Source organism: Miniopterus natalensis, chromosome 15 (genome assembly GCF_054644295.1).
Source record: "Miniopterus natalensis isolate mMinNat1 chromosome 15, mMinNat1.hap1, whole genome shotgun sequence".
NCBI lineage: Eukaryota > Metazoa > Chordata > Mammalia > Chiroptera > Miniopteridae > Miniopterus > Miniopterus natalensis.
Genome location: NC_142095.1, coordinates 8,342,580 through 8,360,601, shown reverse-complemented (window position 1 = coordinate 8,360,601; position 18,022 = coordinate 8,342,580). Strand labels below are relative to the sequence as shown.

At 50.8% G+C, this 18,022-nt stretch overlaps 1 protein-coding gene across 1 annotated transcript in view; it reads left to right on the top strand.

Moving 5' to 3' along the window:
* Positions 1 to 17,767, top strand: part of XYLB (xylulokinase) — a 28,298-nt gene extending 10,531 nt beyond the window's left edge. The window contains exons 9-19 of the mRNA XM_087824854.1: positions 511 to 629; positions 1,247 to 1,328; positions 1,697 to 1,737; positions 2,314 to 2,429; positions 3,159 to 3,274; positions 4,195 to 4,268; positions 5,490 to 5,586; positions 9,493 to 9,551; positions 10,963 to 11,050; positions 13,194 to 13,288; positions 17,396 to 17,767. Of these exons, the coding sequence (XP_087680980.1) occupies positions 511 to 629; positions 1,247 to 1,328; positions 1,697 to 1,737; positions 2,314 to 2,429; positions 3,159 to 3,274; positions 4,195 to 4,268; positions 5,490 to 5,586; positions 9,493 to 9,551; positions 10,963 to 11,050; positions 13,194 to 13,288; positions 17,396 to 17,473 (965 nt within the window). The 3' untranslated portion in view covers positions 17,474 to 17,767. The remainder of the gene's footprint in view (positions 1 to 510; positions 630 to 1,246; positions 1,329 to 1,696; positions 1,738 to 2,313; positions 2,430 to 3,158; positions 3,275 to 4,194; positions 4,269 to 5,489; positions 5,587 to 9,492; positions 9,552 to 10,962; positions 11,051 to 13,193; positions 13,289 to 17,395) is intronic.
* The last annotated feature ends 255 nt before the right edge of the window (positions 17,768 to 18,022 follow it).

The following is an 18,022-nucleotide window of genomic DNA, read 5'->3' as shown; positions in this document are numbered from 1 at the left end:
CACTGGGCGGGTGCCAGTCTTTCAGCCCTATTATCTCTTGCCAAGAAGGGAGGGTATTAGTTATCTTGCTCTGTAGCAGGTGACCAGAGCAGTTAGCACAAATATCTGTTAGCTCAGAGTTTCTGCAGACCCGGAATCTGGGAGCAGCTTAGATTCCTGACCCACATCAGCAGCAGGCTGCCTCCGAGAAGACACCTTGAATGCCAGGGGACACAGAGCGGTTCTCTGTCAACATATTTCTGGTAGTTCCCCTCCCCTGGCCAGGTCTCAGAGCAGCAGCTTAACAGGCTAACCGTGGTGTTTGAGCTGGACAGGAAAATACTGGGAGGAAGTGGTGGGGCCATGTGTGTTCAGGAACCTGCCGGCCTCTGGTTCTCTGGTTCCAGCCTGACCCGGGCACATGGTATGCATCCCATTGGTACCAGTTTGCTGCGAGAGAATGGTCTGCTCTCTGCCAGATTTGTGCATTTTTACAAGATGCTTCTAATTCTTGTTTCCTTCCTTCCTTAGGTTCTGGAATGAATTTGTTGCAGATCCAGGACAAAGTCTGGTCCCAGGCTTGCCTTGGTGCCTGTGCGCCTCATTTAGAGGAGAAGCTTGGCCCCCCGGTACCATCATGCTCAGTTGTGGTAGGTCCTCTGCCCAGTGATGCAGCTCCTTTAAGAGCTGGCAGCTGCGGGGGAGGCAGTGCAGCGCGCGCACACACACACACACACACACACACACATTTATGTATGGGACATTCAGTCTAGTATAAGGCAGGTAAAGCAGCGTGTCTGCATCAGGGCCTGGCGTAAGTTTTGGATGATCGCACACCTTAGGAAAATGCACAGAATGTTGCGGTTCTGGGCTCCGGACCACCACTGAAGCTTGAAGCAGGCAGCCTGGAGAAAACAGAAGTACCAGCGAGCGGGCAGAGCCCAGGCCCTGCTGCCAGCCTGCCTGGGACAGAATCCTGGCTGTGTCACTACCTGGCCCTGAGACTTTATCCTGTCCCTCAGTTTCCTCATCATTGCCATTGTTCCTGGAACAATTAGAATAACAGTACTTTCTATCTCATTGGTCGCTTGTGTCAAATAAATGAGTTGATACCTTTAAAGTGCTTAAGATACTGAAGATAGGGCCTGGTCCCGCTGTAACAGTAACAGTCCTGTGGAGCCTGTGACAGCCCTGGGCCCGCGGGTGGCCGGCTGTGCTGAGCAGGCGGGATTTGCCTCAGTAGAGGGTGCTGGCTTTTCATCCTCAGGGAGCCATTTCTTCCTACTACGTCCAGCGCTACGGATTTCCTCCAGGATGCAAAGTGGTGGCTTTCACTGGGGACAACCCAGGTGAGTCCCTGGGGGGATTTCACTCTCCAGGTAGCCTCACCTTTGTCTTTTTTTGCCTTATGGGTCTTGACCTGGCCCCCTCGGTTCTCTTCACTCCCGGGAGCACCTGACCGTGGGTGGGGAGTTTGGGATGCTTCTGGAAAGAGGTCCCAGCCCAAATGAAAGGCCCTGACCACTGAGCCTCCACCCTCTGAGCCCTGGAGCCTCATTTGGGGACCTCCTGAGCCCTCATCTCACCCTGTACCTGCCTCTACCTTTAGCATGTGGATTCAGGTGGGAGGTGGGGGCTGCGCTCCCATCTGGGGGGTGATTGTCGTTTGCTCTGTGGCTCCCGTGTGGCTAACCAGAGGCTCCCCTCCCGTTCTCAGCGTCGCTGGCAGGCATGAGGCTAGAGGAAGGTGACATTGCGGTAAGGTGACTTCTCATGCCCACAGGTGGAGCCAGCTCTTTCTGCCCTGGGGGTCATCTTTGCTGCCTCTCAAAGGGTCCGCTGGTCCCAAAAGGCAGCTGAGGGACGGGATAGGGGGACCCAGGCCCCAGGACCTGCCCATATCTTCTCTCTCAGAAGGTCATTTGCCTTTGCTGAGTTCTCTGCCTGCCTTGACAGTGGCCAGTCTTGGTGGCCATGGTGGCAGAAGGTTCAGACATTGGGCCAGAGGACTGTGAGTTCCCCAGATGAGTAAGGAAGACATCACCCATGCTCTCCTGCGTTCAGTAGGAGAGTCACTTGGGGAACCAGGCATCACCCGCACCGTTAGTTAGATGTAGTTGTGATTAGTTCTAGAAGGTCAGCCCACAGAATCCATGGCAGCGTGTATCTCAGGAGCTGACCTTGGACTCAGCTGGTGTGGCAGGGTCAGAAGAGGTTTCTCCCAGGAAGTGGCCTTTAATCTGAGGTCTGCAGCATGAGGAGTGAATCGATGGGGTCAGGGTGGTGGAGCTGGGCGAAGACTGAGGCACCTTACCTCTGCCCGTCTCTCCCCAGGTCAGCCTGGGCACCAGCGATACCCTGTTTCTCTGGCTCCAGGAGCCCACGCCCGCCCTAGAGGGCCACATCTTCTGCAACCCGGTCGACCCCCAGCACTATATGGCGCTTCTGTGGTAGGTTGAGGGGGAAGGAAGGACGTGTGGGCAGGTCTGCCCTCATTGGAGCATCCCGAGTCGTTCCACTGAGCAGGCTCTTGTGGGCACCTGACCCCCAGGACTCATCGGGTCTTGCTGACACAGAGCTGGGGAGGGGGAAGAACCCAGGATCTGGAGTCCCCCAAACCCAGGTTCACATTCCAACCTTACCACTCACATCCTGTGTGGCCTGGGGCAGATGCCATAGCATGGTTTGCTCGTAAAATGCAGAGAATGGGAGCATTTACTTTGTACTGTTATGACATGTTTGGCACGTGGTAGATACAGTTCTTACAGGAAGGGTGTGTGCTGCGCCCTGACCACAGGCCTTTGGAGACTTGCTGGAAGCTACTGAGGGAGGTTTCCGAGCCTCTAAGCCCCAGGAACTGCTGGAAAATATGCAGGTCTAATAAATCTAGCTAGCCCCTCTCCGTTGTCCAGATGGTACCATGTGCAGAAACCCAGCTCTCTGTCCCTCTCTGGGCTCCTCTATGGCTCCCTTCTCATAAATAGCCCAAGACAAGTGCATTTCCTGGTGATTCCTTGGATCTGAGCTGGGCCTGGTACCCAAGGGAGAACCTCAGATCCCTGCCATGCAGTGACTGGGGGTTGTGGTCCAGCCTGACTGGCAGCCCCTCTACTTGGCAACACATGGGTCCAGTCAGCAAGCACTGGGACCCTCCCTCAGGGTTGTGTGCACTTCTGCAGCTTTAAAAATGGCTCTCTCATGAGAGAGAAGATCCGCAATGAATCAGCTTCCTGTTCCTGGAGCCAGTTCTCTGAGGCGCTGCGGTCCACGGAGATGGGGAACGGTGGAAACTTGGGTAGGCTGTTGGGTGATGCCCAGGCCCGTGAAGGGGCAGCAGCTGCCTGTGGGAGGGGCAGGACCTGGAGCCTCATGAGTCGGGGAGAGGAGGGCCAGGGAGAAGCTGGGGAGAACCCTGTGTCTGTCTACCCTTCTGCTCCAGGGGCCTGATAGCTGGTGTGAGACCCCATGTTCTGAGTGAGGCGGGGCTGGAGGCTGCATCTTTTGTCCCCCTCGAAGCCCCTGGTGATGGCGTCAGAAATGGCAGCCGCAATGCCTGCCCTCCACTGGTACATCCCTGTACACAGCTGTCTGCTGCAGACACAAGGCCCTATTAGGAAAAGTGCCCAGTGTCTGCAACAGGCCTCTGAGCAGGGAGGGGATGTGCCTCCTCTAGTCAAAGCTGTGCAGGTATTTTAGGGCTAGTGGGGCAGCTGGCTAGTGGGGCCTGGCTGCCAGGTGAGCATAGGAAGAGCTGTCTAAGAAAACGAGCCTAGCTCGGCCAGCGGGGCTCAGTGGTTGAGCGTCGACCTGTGAGCCAGGAGGTCACGGTTCGACTCCTGTCAGGGAACATGCCTGGGTTGCAGAATCGATCCCCAGTAGGGGGTGTACAGGACGTAGCCGATCAGTGATTCTCTCTCATCATTGATGTTTCTCTCTCTCCTTCTCACTTCCTCTCTCTGAAATAAATAAAAATCTATTAAAAAATGCGCATAATTTCAAATCCTTATATTAAAAGAACTGGCCTACACCTTTCCAGTTGCCCTCTGTCCCGCCAGAGAGAAGGAACAGAGAGTATTTGTAGATGTTGTCCCATGGATGAGCGAGGCGCAGGGGGCAGGGATGTGGGGTCATTGCACCCTGCCCTTCTCTAAGTCTGGAGAAACCCACCTTTTGTTTTTGACCACTGACAACTAATCTCTTCCTGGTCTGTTTCAGGTTTTTATTTTGACGTAAAGGAGATCACCCCTGAAATGATCGGGCGTTATAGGTTTAATGCAGAAAACCGTGAGGTATGTGTTACGGGTATTGGAGCTCCATTTGCTCCATTTCTGAGTATTAAATTTAACAGTCGCCTATCACATTATGCTGCTTTTAGGGGCTTCCTTCATTCATTCATCCATTGAAAAAACAAACATTTTTGAGCCCTGGTCAGGTAGCTCAGTTGGTTAGAGCATCATCCCAATTTGCAAAGGTTGCCGGTTTGATCCCTGGTCAGGGTACATACAAGTCAACCAATGAATGCATAAATACATGGAGCAACAAATCGAGGTCTCTCTCTCCTCCCTTTCTCTCCCTCCCCCTCTCTCCCTCCCTCTAAAATCAATAGAAAAAAAAAAAGGCAGTGGGTGAGCTGGGGGATTGCCTTAGATGGGTGACCAGGTGTGGCCTCTCTGAGGAGGTAGCCTTGAGGTGGGCAGAAGTCCAGGCAGAGGGAGCTGTTGGAGGCACTGAAAGTACTTGCATCAGGCTGGAGTAGTGAGGGAGACGGTGGGAGCATCCAGTCACTGGGCTCAGGGGCTAGAGACATGGGCCCGGCTGGAATGGCACCTATCAGCTCTAGCCTGAGGGCGCCCCAGAGCCGTGTGTTCACAGTGGAAGCTCCTGGCTCTCAGTGAGTGTCAACTGCATAGACCAGGCTCTGCTGTCTGCTTTGATCATTAGAACAGCCCTAAACCACAGGTAACACTGTTGAGACGCAGCAAGATTTACGGAACTTATTCAAGGCCACAGGGCTGACTGGCAGAGGCAGAACTGAACCCTTGGTGGCCTGAGCTCTCTGGTGCTCTGACTCCCCAAAGTGACACTCGCATGAGGCTGTGAACACTTGTGTAAGTTGTGTATTTGTGTGTGTGTGACAGGCAGTCAGTGGTTCGGGAGCCCAGCTATGCACAAGCTCCACTGGAAGCCTGAGTCATGAGTTCCGAATCTGGGTTACTGTTTAAAATGATAACACACGTTGCCAGGCTGGTGGGCTCAGTGGTTGAGCATAATCTGTGCACCAAGAGGTCACTGGTTCTATTCCCGGTCAGGGCACGTGCCCGGGTTGCAGGCTCGATTCCCATAGGAGGCGTGAGGGAGGCATCCGAGTTTCTCTCCCACCGATGTGTCTATCTTTCCTTCTCCCTCTCTCTAAAAAAATAAATAAGTAAATAAAATTTAAAATAATTACACACACACATGAATGGGCAATGAGCGCTCTTCACTCTGTGCTCACTTTCTCCTGGAGACAGGTCTCAGCGTTCCCCAAGGATGTGGAGGTCCGCGCACTGATTGAAGGACAGTTCATGGCCAAGAGGATTCACGCCGAGGGCCTTGGCTACCGAGTTAGTAAGTGAGCTGCTGGCGGGCTGTGTTCTGGGCTGGGGATCGTGGTCCCCTCACACCGAGGTGCCTGAGATCCTTTTCGGCCGTCAGGCCTGGCCTGGCCGGCGCTGTCTGTAAGGCTCTGTTGCAGGGGCCTCATGCAGGAGAGAAAAGGAGCCTGACCCCTGGTGGTGGCTGAAGATGAGCTGACTCGCACTTGTGGGCAGGCGTGTGCTAGGGGACAGGTGGTTCTCCTACATTTTGCCCTCAGTAGCCTGGTCTGGCCAGGAGCTGTAGGGCGTGGAGATCTTTCTGTAACCCTGAGCACCATCCTGCAAACTGAATGTCTCAAGCTCTGGACCCTGAGGACGTGGGCAACGCAGGTGGGAAAGTCTGGGCAGGGGCCATGTCTGGTCCTTGATCTCTAGCTTGGCCAGGTCCTACCTCCCTGGGGGGCACAGTTTGGGGCATTTCAGTTTGGGTGGGGAACAATGAGGATATAGAGACACTGTCCAAAGCACGAGGTCTGGAATGGAGTGTCAGAACCAGGGAAGGGGGAGGCACGTGGGGAGAAAGGGATTTCCAAGAACTCGAGCAGCTTTAGGAGGTGAGTGAGTTCCCTGTATTTTTTTTAAGGTTTTATTTATTTATTTATTTATTTATTGAATATCTTTATTTCATTGAGAGGAAGGGAGAGGGAGAGAGAAACATCAATGAGAGAGTCATTGATCGGCTGCCTCCTGCACGCCCCCTGCTGGGGATGGAACCCGAAACCTGGGCATGTCCCCTGATGGGGAATTGAACCTTGGTCTCCTGGATCCTAGGTCGATGCTCAACCGCTGAGCCACGCCAGCCGGGCAAGTTCCCTGTATTGATGGCATTGGTATGCCTGGGGTTCTGCAAGGAAACCAGGTTTCTAAGATGTGTTTGTCCCTCTGGGCAGCAGCTGTTGTCACTAGAGAAGCCCCTTTGCTTGACGGCCTCCTCATGGTACTTTTATGGGCACTCTAAGTTCTTTGTAGTATGTATTATGATTATGAACCCACCAAAGAAAAGGATATTGTAAAAATAAGCATTAGGGGAACCTTCTGCAAACCTATTAGGCAGCACCGACTAAGCTGCATGCACACCTGTTGGTGGACGTGTATTGGAAGCGTGTACATGTGTTCTCCACAGACGTGCGGGAGACCACTCAGCGTGGCTCTGTGCTTGAGAGTCCCACATGGGACGCAACGCAATGCCCGCTGAGAACAGACAGGATAAGTGCATGGTGGGTCTTCGTGTAGCGTGATGCTACACGGAAACAAACATGAACTGGCCTCAGCTACACGCAACAGAATGGGTAAATCTCACGATGGCACTCCGAGCAAAAGCAGCCGGACACAAAGTACATGTGGCAGGGCTCCGTGTACATCACATTCGAAATCAGACAAAACTGTGTGCTGAGGTTGGAAGTCAGGATAGGTAGCAGTTACCTTTCGGGGAGGGGGGGGGCATGAGAGGGCCTCTGGGGTGCTGATGACGTTCTGCTTCCTGGGGTGGATGGGTGTTTCACTTGGGAAAATTTGTCAAGCTATCAGCTTATGTGATGTGTATGTAGATTTTTTCAGAATGTGTGTGTGTAATAAAAATGTTTAAATGCAGCCACGTGCTGCATACCGACGTTTCGGTCAACGACGGACCACATATAGGACAGTGGTCCCATGAAATTAAAACGGAGCTGAAAAATTCCTACCACCTAGTGACATAGTGGCCGTCGTAACGTTGTAGCGCAACGCGTTACTCACGTGTTCCTGGTGATGCCGGTGTGAACAGACCTGCTGCGCTGCCGGTCCTATGAAAGTACAGCACCTTCCCTATGCTGAGATACGTTTAGATACATGTATACTTACTGTGTTACGGTTGCTCACAGTATTCAGTAAGTAACGTGCTGTACAGGTTTGAAGCCTGGGAGCACTAGGCTCTACCACGTCGCCTAGGTGCGTAGGAGGCTGGCCATCCAGGTTGGTGTAGGTGCGCTTTATGGTATTTGCATCACAAAATCGCCTAACAATGCACTTCTTAGAACGTATACCTTGTTAACCTTTAAAAGGCAGCATTTAAATTCAGCTCTGCAGGCATTTACTTTTTTGCCTCTATCTTATCTATTTTTTGAGTTATTTATGAAAAGTAAAAACATTCATAAAGAAAATGTATTGTTTACTATTAAAGTTATCTTTTCATATATGTTACTGATGTTAAAAAATATAAAAATTACATTTACAATTTAAATTACATTTTGCTGGGAACTAAAGTTCCCTTTCGTCCGATAAAGGTTAGGCCACACATGCTCGTAGATAAATGAGCATTGTAAACATCCCCGTTCCTCTCCACCTTTCCACTCAAACTGTACAAAGAAATTCCTCAAGTGTCTCCAAGACTTCAAGTTCCCTAAGAAATAAGATCAGGTGAGCAGGGCAGGGATGGTAGTGAGGCTGGCAGCGAATGCCTGGCATGAAGGGTTCTCTAGCTGTCAGGAGGGGGCGGTTGGGAGCTGGAGGCTGTCCCCAACAGCTCCTGTGCAGGGAGAGGCAGCGAGGGCCGAGAGGTCCTCCTGGGCTCAGGAGGGGTAATGGGATCAGGTCATCATTCTCAGCCTCTCTAGCGTTTCCTGTGCAAAACAGCATGAGGTTACTTATCCTCTTAGCAAGCTTAAAAGCAAAAGCAAACCTGTCCTGCCGGCTCAGCTGGGTTCCCCTCAAGCAAGATCAGGTAAATGCACGTGCTTGGAACCACCGAGGGCGGCACTGGGAAGAGGTGTCATCTTCCCAGCTGCTGTGTGGATTGACCCGCTTGGGTTTCATTCTTGATCAGCCAGAATCTTGTTATTAAAGAGGCACTTTATGTAAGACTGATGATCATGATAATAATAGCTGCCAACATTTATTAAGCACCTACTGTGTGCCCAGCCTGGTTCTGAGCACTTATTCCTTATGAACAACAGCGCTCTGAGGTAGGCACTGGTATTGCCCCCGCTTCCCAAAGTAGGGAATGTGTTACGTTACCTACTCGAGGCTGGCAGAGCTTTGAACCGAGCTTCTGGCTCTGGACTCTGGTTCTTAACCACTGGCTACAGATGCTTCATTTAAAGAACAATCGCTCTCTTGATGTTTAGACACCACCAGACATGCATCCACCTGCGCTAGGCTGAAGCCATGGTCCCTTTCAGCTTATGTTTCTATGTATAATTCATTTTGTTTAGGTTGATTTGTAAAAGCAATAAAACTTTGTTGTAGCAAGCTTAGAAAGTAAAGAAAGCTACTTAGAGTCCCATCCCCTCTTTCAACCACTCGTACCACCTGGAAGTTTTCCAGTCTTTTTTATGAGCTTATTTTTATGTAGCTATAGCCTCTTTCCTTTGTGCATACAAACCCTAAAGTTTATTGAAAGCCGTCTTCATGGTGTGTTCCCTGCAGTCAGGCACGGAGGCTGATTTTGATTTTCCAACATGCAGTCACGCTAGAACATCTTCCTAGTCCTAGACTGTTTCCGTAGGGGCCTGGCCTGCCTTCCTCTGCCCCAGCCCAGGTACTTTCTTAATGGCCGAGAGTGCAGATGGAGCAGGCTGAGCAGGGACAGCAGGGCCTTAAAACATTTGTTTCTAAACATGCGTGTAATGCATGAATGCTTTTTCACTGAGAGATTTTGTTTTTCAATGTTTAAAAAAAAATGAAGACAGAAAGTGGTGGGTGGGGCGGCAGCTTCACAAGCAAATTATATGTGACAAGCCTGCAGGGACAGAACCAGCTTTTTGGGTCTCTCCCCCAATCCTCTGTGATAAGAAGCAATGGGCCAACACAAGCCCTTTGTGTCTGAAGAAAAAAACCGGAAAACAGCCTTTTCTGCCTTGGGAATTGTCACAGCCATTCATTTTTTTCTGTTTCCTTGCAGTGCCCAAGACAAAGATTTTGGCCACAGGAGGGGCTTCTCACAACAGAGACATATTACAAGTAAGTGCTGGTAGGGCCTCTGTTACCAGCAGGTCTGTTACTTCTAAGAGCCAGACACTGCCCACCTCTGATCCCATTCCTCTCCCAGGAAGGCAGAGCAACTGCCTTCCCGCTCACGCTGTGAGCAGGCTGTTCTAGACTCGGGAGATCCACTGCCCTGTATGACTCCACTCCCTGACACAGCCCTGGCCTCTGAAGCCACCAGGAAGTGCCTGCCCCACATGTCACACCTGCCATCGCAGGCCAGTGTTCTTGCCTTCCTAAGAGTTTCTGCCTTCCAATTTAAACACCTCTGATTTCTCAACCATTCCTCTTGTAATATAGTTGTTAGACTCTGTCATTGTCTTTCCGATCCGTCATCGTGCCAGAAATATTTGACCAAAATTGGAATCAACCTGCAGGTGTCTGACAGTCAGGCTGTTACATCTTGGGGCTGTCAGGGTCTTGTTGGACACTGAGTATTTTAGGATGTAGCCTGAGGCTGCCTTAGCCATTTGAATCACTGCGTCAGCTCTTGACTTGTAATATACCTGTCTTAGGTACGATTCTCTAGAAGCAGAGTCTGAAGTGGGCATTTTCTATAAGCGATGTGCTGAGAGAGTTCTCAAGGGAGAAAGGGAGTGAGAGATGCAGGCAGGGCAGGGGGAGGGCAAGCAAGGATGTGGTTTTGGCTGGAGTCAGCTTCGGCTCCGTCCTGTGGGGAGATCTGGAACGTGAACTCTCCCACAAACTTGTCTCCACCTTGGGGGAAGGGGCCAGCTGGCCACCCTGGAAGAGATGAAAATAACCTCCTGTGAGAGGCAGCCTCTGTTCAGCCAGGAGCAGTTCTTTTAAGGAGGGGCAGCTGGGAGCCATTAGCAGCCAATACTCACAGCATGTGGGGAGGGGTGCACACCGGTCCAGTCAGGGGATCCAGATGGGGCATCGGTGGCATCTCCTACAATATCTCTGGTCCACTAAGACCCCCCCCAAGTCTTTCCATGTGAGCTCCTCTTAGCACACACCCTCCATTTTAAATGTATGCAATTAATTTTTGTGGCCTAAATGGAAAACTTTATCCCTGTAAAACATGCCCTCGTTTGTTGGGTCTGGGCTTGTTAATATTAGTCTGATACCCAGCCGTGCCCACCTTGACCGCTTGCTAAGCATACTTCCTAAGTCTTCCTCCTTGTCTTTGATAAAATGGTTAAACAGTGCAGGAATAACCTGGGGAGCTGTCGCCCTCCACTCGGGACATCCCACAGGTCATCCCGACCCTTGTACCACCAGGGCGCATGCCCAGGTACACCTCCTTTAGGGCAGTAGAGGTGGCGTGAGAGGCGTCGGAAGACGGGTGAGGAAAGTGTGTGCCGACTGTCCGTGTTCCCTCTGAGGAGCGACTCCCCACAGCAGGAACCCCTGTCCTCTCCAGGTGCTTGCGGATGTGTTTGGCGCCCCAGTATACATCATAGACACTGCCAACTCAGCCTGCCTGGGCTCTGCTTACCGAGCTTTCCACGGTAGGCGGATGGATGGGGTGAGATGCCTCTGGAAGCGGTTGGGGCACCGCTGGGCTGAGGAGGGCGGAGAGGGGAGACTGGGACGTACCCAGTCTTGAGGGGCATTGGAGTCTTGTGGGATGGATGTAGCTTCATTTTTTCTCCCCCCCAGCAGGTGAGAGCTAACCCCAATTTTCTGTTCCTTAATTCTCTGCTGGGAGTGGGGAGAGGCATGATCTTAAGTGAGCGAGGCCTGGTCAGAGTCAGGCTCAGCACAGGGACACTGGGAAAGGACACAGGGCATACTGAGGGCACGCGGGCTTGAGTGTGGACAGCTGGCGGGCAAGAGAGAGGGATGAGCCGTCTTTTCAGCAAGAGCAGAAGGTTGAGACGACAGGGAAGGCTTCCGAGCCAAGCACTTCAGGACCCTGGACAGCGCCACAGGCCCCTTTGCTCGCCTGGAGGCCTCTCTGAAACTGGGCGATAAAGGAACCGCCCCACCTAGGAAGCTTCTGGCAGGAGCAGCACGTGCCCACAGGGTGTTCTTCCTTCCTTTTGGTCCATTTTCTCTGCCCTCTGCCTGCTCAGGCCGCTATTTCGGCTGCCCATGGACCTTAAGGGCTTTATCTTTTTCCTCCAGAGGTTCCAGCTTCACCTGTTTACTTTTAACTTTTTAATGCACCTTTTAAGACGTGTTTTCTACCGACATTGAGAATTAATTTGGGAATTAATTATTAATTCTCTTAGTAATGTTCCTCTTTTTTATTCCCCTCCCTCCACACCCTGTCCACCTCACGCCTCCTGTATCAGGATCAGTGGGCAATTTAGTCCCAGATTGTTATGTTTTCAGTTAAAATTTACATCATATTGGGTTTCACCTTCACTTACCTATGAGTTTTTCTTCTTTTTTTTTTTTTAACTCACTGAAGTTTCTTTCTCCTTCGAGTCCATGCTAGTTTTGTTGCGATGTACAACCTAAGTACGTTTTTTTATAAATATGATTTTTTAAAATTGATTTGAGAGAGGGGATGAGAGAGGGAGAGAGAAAGAAACATCAATGATGAGAGTCATTGATCAGCTGCCTCCTGCATGCCCCCGACTGGGGACCGAACCCGCAACCCAGGCATGTGCCCTGACTGGGAATCGAACTGGCGACCTCCTGGTGCAGGGGCGATGCTCAACCAACTGAGCCACACTGGCTGGGCGAGAACCAGAGCTTTTGATTATCTCACCGCTGGCCACCCCGCCGCTCATCCTGTTTGCTCACCATTCAGCTCCGAGCTGGGATACTCCAGCACTCGGATAGAAAACTGGGCCTCGCCCCTTCCGTGGGCCCGCCTTCACTCCTGGTGGTGGCGTGTTTCCCTGTCAATCCTCTACTACTCCTTAAATTGCCTAGAAACCCTTCACGGTTTCCTGCGCACCTGCGGAACCTTCCCTTTTTTCCACCCACGTGACTCCTTTGCTTGGCGAGTGTTTATTGAGCGCCTCCTGTATGCAGGTAGGTGCGAGGCCCCAGGGCTCTAGTGGAGACCCAGGCCCTGGCCTCACAGAGCAAGGCAGGGACCTTCAACAAACCTGTGGCCAGACCCGTGAGAAATGCCCTGAGGGAAGCGGGTGGTTCTTAGGGGCAGAGGGTGAGGGAGCCTCCTGAGCCAGTGATGTTCTTCGCTGCAGCTTATCTGAGGGGGAGAGAATAAATATGTGGAAAGAGAAGAACATTCCACATGGTGGAAAGGCTCTGAGACAGGAGGACTTGAAAGCTGCTCCAGGGTGGCTAGAATATAGTGACTGATGGAGAAACGATGGGAGAGACGAGTGATGCGAGGGGGGAGAGGGTGGCCCTCCCCTTCTGTTAGATGCTGGGGCTCAGCCCTCGGCTGTGACAGGTGTGATCAGTGAGCAAGACAAACTAGGCCCTGCTGAAGGCTCTGCACTTGAACCTTTCTTTACTCTTCTTTTTTTTTTAATGGTTTTCCTGAAGCATGATCATATGTAAGAATCACCCAGTTCTAATTGTACAGTTCGGTAATTTTTTTAGTAATTTTACTGAGTTCTGCAGCCATCACCCTAATGCCGTTTCAGAACATTTTATCACCCCAGAGATAAAATGCTATTTCCGGTTAATGTCCTGATTTGCAATGACATGAGCTTTTTCTTCTAGGCCTTGCAGCTGCGACAGACATGTCCTTTTCAGAGGTTGTGAAGTTAGCCCCAAATCCCAGATTAGCTGCTACCCCAAGCCCAGGCGCTTCTCAGGTGAGAGACCATCAGAATTTGTTTATAGCATTTGCACTGTGAAAACCAACTGGGTTCTTTCCTCCCCCCCCCCCGCCCAAAAGGTAAGTCTTTCTTTGTCACCTGCCTTAAAGTTGATGTGCCCAGTGAAAGGGGACATGCTACTTCTATTTTTTCTTTATTGTCAAGGAAACCAGAGCAAAAGAAGCCAGGTTGTCAACCAAGATTCACAGATAACTGCTGATTTTAAAGCCCCAGGGGTCAGGTAGACTGCTGGGCACAATTGCTCTGTATGCCTCAGGGCAGGCCCTTTCATTCCACCAGTTACAGAAGCCGCTGAAAGACTGTCACTTGAGCACAAGGCATGCTGGGTTTCTAGCACTCAGATCTGAAGTCTGGATCCAAGGCGGCTGTGCAGTCGGTCGGGCCAGGAAATCCCTGTACGGCGGCCCCCACGGTTACAGGTCAGGTTCCCAGGAAAGCAGATGATAAGATGCAGGAGGTTTCCGAGGGCGTGCTCTTGGGATCTAGCCTGTGGACGGAAAAGGAGGCAGGACTGGGCAGAGGGAGAAGGTGAGCTGCAGGGCAGTCTCGGTGGAGCCCCCAGGCATCCCTGTGGAACTTCTGAAGCTGGGGTGACCCTTTAGAGTTTTACCCAGTTGGGCTGCAGGGGCCAGGCCTTTCTACCCCATGTCAGTCGGCCATTGCATGCAGGCTACCCCAGGATGGGGTAAAGCAGCTCTGTAGCTGAAGCCATCCCCACAGGGGGCTGTCAGCTGAGGGCTGGGTGAGTTAAGTTCCCCATTCCTCACGCAATCTGGGTGGTTGCCACAGCCTCCACCGCACCGCTGTTCTGTTTGCAGAAGGTGCTTGCGGCCCAGGAACAGGGGCGGCGCAGACAGAGGGCTTGGTTACTCCGGGTGGTCCAGCAGGCAGCATGAGCTTCACCCTGCCTCCGTTCCCCTTGGCCCTGACGTGCCCTGCGGTGATGTGGAGTGGTCCCAGTGGATGCTGTGCACACACTGTGTCTGTGTCACTGAGGGACCCCGAGCTTAGGAGCCCCCAACCTTACAAAGGAGCGGCACGCAGACCTGCCCAACCTTTGCCCCCAAAGGGGACACATCTTTACTATCCCGGTCAGCAAAGATGTTCCCTCTGCCCCCAGAGGGCGACACTATCTCTGTCTTCCAGGGCTGCTATACAGACATCCTTGAAAAGATAGGGAACAAAAGCTATCACCAGACATAGAAACACCACGGAGAACTGTTCCCAGCATATTTGGTATTTTGGAAGCAGAAGCTCATGCTTTCCAGGTGACAGGGTAACCCACACACAAAGGTGTACGTGGGATTTTATTATTTACTGTTGTGTGTCCTTATGTTTAAGAGACAGCTCAGTGCGGTAGAAAGATCCTACATTGAGATAAAAGGCCTTTTGAGTTCTGAACTTTTTCTTCCTCTCCCTCACCGTCTGACCTTCGTGTGACCTTGAGCAGCACTTCTCTCCGAACCTCTGTTTCTTCATCTGTGAAGTGGGGACATCTGTCCTGCCTACTTTTAACCTGCCAATTGTGAGGTTTAAAGACCATCCTTGACTATAACGGCTTCGTTATGTAACCGGAGGTCTGAAGGTCACTGCCAGTGTTGGTTCAGTGGTTCCACAGTGTCAGGGCCCCAGGTCCCGATCCCCGAAGTTCTCCAGATCAGCAGTGAACAGTGGGAACCTCATGGGAGCCACATAGATCATTTCAAATTTTCTAGTCGTCTCATTTTTTAAAAAAGCAAAACGAAATATATGATAACTTTTAGTAATATTTTGCTTAATCCAGTATCTCCAAAATATTGTCATTTCAACGTGTAATCATTAAGAAGTGCTAATGTGATATTTAGCTTCTTTTTTGTCTGGAGCTTTGGAAATCTGGTGTGTCCTTAGAGCACTAGTTACATCTCAAGTGCTCAAAGGCACATATGGCTGTGGCTCCTGAATTGGATCCTGCAGCTCTAAACGTGTCCCAGATGGCCGAAGGACGACTGCAGCTGCTCCAGACATCATGTCCCCCCACAACTGCATTCACTGGCCAGAGCCTCTCCTCACATACTTCCTAAGACATCCTGTTCTGTTTCCCACAACTCCCCCAATAGACTATCACTTGGTCAAGTGGTCAGCCTTGGTTGTAAGCAAGAATGGGGCAGGGTCTGGCTCTTTCATCCTGTCTAGGAGGCCAGCAAGGAAGAAGGTAGTTGGGGAAAGCTGCACCTGCTTCGTCACAGGTAGGAAATACTCAGCCACACTCCCTGGCTTGCCTATGGCCAGTCACTAATAGCTCGTGGAACCCTTTACCACTAAACCCAAGTGTAACCTCAGAATCTGTCTCAACACCAGGTTGCACGCAGTCACAGATCTCTGATGGCATAAGTGACCTATTTGCAGACTGGATTGTAAATTCCTCAAGAGCAGGGTGACATCCTGTTTTCTCTCAGGCACAGCAGGAGTACTGTGCTCAAGTGGAAATTTGAAACAGTAGCAGGGTTTTCTCTCTGGACTTAGCTGAATGTTGCAATTTCTTCCCTGGAGAGGAAGTCAAGGACTCACTTTCTCTGTGTTCACAGAGCTGCTGGAGCTGTACCAAGAATAGGTCCTTATTGCATAGTCAGTTACTAAAGTACTTGGCTTTGGAGCTAATTAAGCCAAATGAAGAAGGAATGGGATGGGTGGGAACGAGTGGTGGTGCGAGTCCCAAGGAAACTGGGTCCTTTTGTCTTAAGTGTTGCTTGTCTTTAAGACAATAGGTGCTCCTTGAAGTGCCCCATTTCTCAGACAAGGCTTATGGAGCCACAGGAGAAAACAGCTTCAAAAATCACTGAATGAAGGGTGAGAATGTGGGGCTGTATTTCCTTGTGGTCCTTTTTCCCTTGTTGTTTTTTTTGTTTGGGTATATTATACAGCACACTGTACAGATAATAATTTTTCATATATATATAAAATTCTACATCACTGTGTAAGTATTTACATTCTTAAAAATGCACACACACATTATTTTTAATGACTGCATAGTATTCTGTCTGGCTGATGAACCATAACTTACTTGAGCATTTTCCGTGTCTTAGAGCAGTTGCTTCTAATTTTTCAAACATAACCAACTCTTTGTGGATTAAGGGTTAACCCTTTTCTATTCTGTTAACTTTCTAGCTCTGTTTCCTTTGCAGTTTCTTCCTTAATAAAATGGAATGTCTACAGTGTTACTAGGCACCATTGCTTATGTAAAAATGGCCTTTAATTGGGAAACTGCACCTGGAATGGGAAGACCATAAATACATGTAGGGAAGTCATACTTACTCTTCCCTGAGTGCGGTGACTTCAGGGCGTGTCTCTTGCCTAGGGAGCTGTTACAAGAGTTACCCCTGTGGGACATGAGGTGTCAAGGCCAAGGTGGTTCTTGCACCTGTTCAGTGTGTATTTCATCTCCTTGCACCTGAACTATAACCTGGGGGGCAAGGAAGGGAGAAGGCAGGGAGGCTAAGAGACCCTCTTCTGGGCCCCTGTGGAAACTGCTATATGGCCCACTAAATGGTCTCCCATTGAAGAGATGTTTTCTCCAGTGTACCCTCTTGAGAGCCAACATGTGGCCCGTGGTCGTCTGATGAGTCTGAATGTTTCGTGGTGTCTAAGAAGAACTTTGGTGGGCCTGGCATCTACATGTAATATTATTTCCTTAGAGCTTTGCAGAAGTAGAATCACTGGTCAAAGGCTGTGAACATTTTCAAGCTCCTTAATACAGGTGTAAAGTCAAGTTGATTCCCAAAAGGGTTGCACCGGCAACTTCTGCCAGTTGTGCAATGAGACAGCCATATCCAGGTCTCTTCACTAGAATTCGTTTTTTAATTTTGTAGATTTGATAACAAAAATTGGCTTCGTGTCATAATTTGCATTTTTAAAAAATCTTATACTCAGGTTTGAGAACCAGTAGCATTTCTTTCTTTATGATTTGATGCTTCCTTTCTTTTGCCCAGCAAAAAAAAAATTAAATGGCAAGTAAATGGGATGTAAAAATTTTAAATTGCAAGTTACAAAGTGATGGACGAGGCCCGTCCCCCTGCCCATTCTAAAGCGCTCTTTCCGCCCATCCAGGCCTATGCTGCCCTTCTCCCCAGGTATGCCCGGCTTGAGCAGAGAATCCTGTCCCAGCCCCGGGGGCTTCTGGAGTGAGTCCTGCAGGCCCGGGAGTGAGCCTGTTGACCCTGCCTGCCCACACTCGCTGACCCCACTCGGAGACATGGCCCTGGACAGCCGGACCCTCTTCTTGTTCTGGGTGCCAGCCCTCTGACTTCTGAGGTGCTCCGGCCCAGTCTGGGACCACCGGGAAGCCTGCTTAGCGCATCTTCCCTGTGTCCTTGTGCTCAGGGCAGGGGAGCATCTCTTTTCCTGCCTTTATTTCAGGAGGCAGGATAACACTGAGCCTGGGATGTCTCCAATAAAGACTGTGACTTTTTCATTTTCAAAGGTAGAAATAAAGCTAATTCAGGGACCTAAATCAGCAGAATAGGGGAGACAAAGCTGTTCCACATACCCTGACCCCAGCTCATGCCCTTCTGCAGTCCTGACTCTCTGGCCACTTCCCCCCAAACCCTAATCCGCAGCCACCCCACCCCACCCCCTGACTCCCTGTCCATCGTCTCCCCCAACCCTGACTCCCAGCCAAGTCTCTCCCATATCCTGGCCCTCCCTGCTGGTGCTTCCTCCCTCATTTCAGCTGTC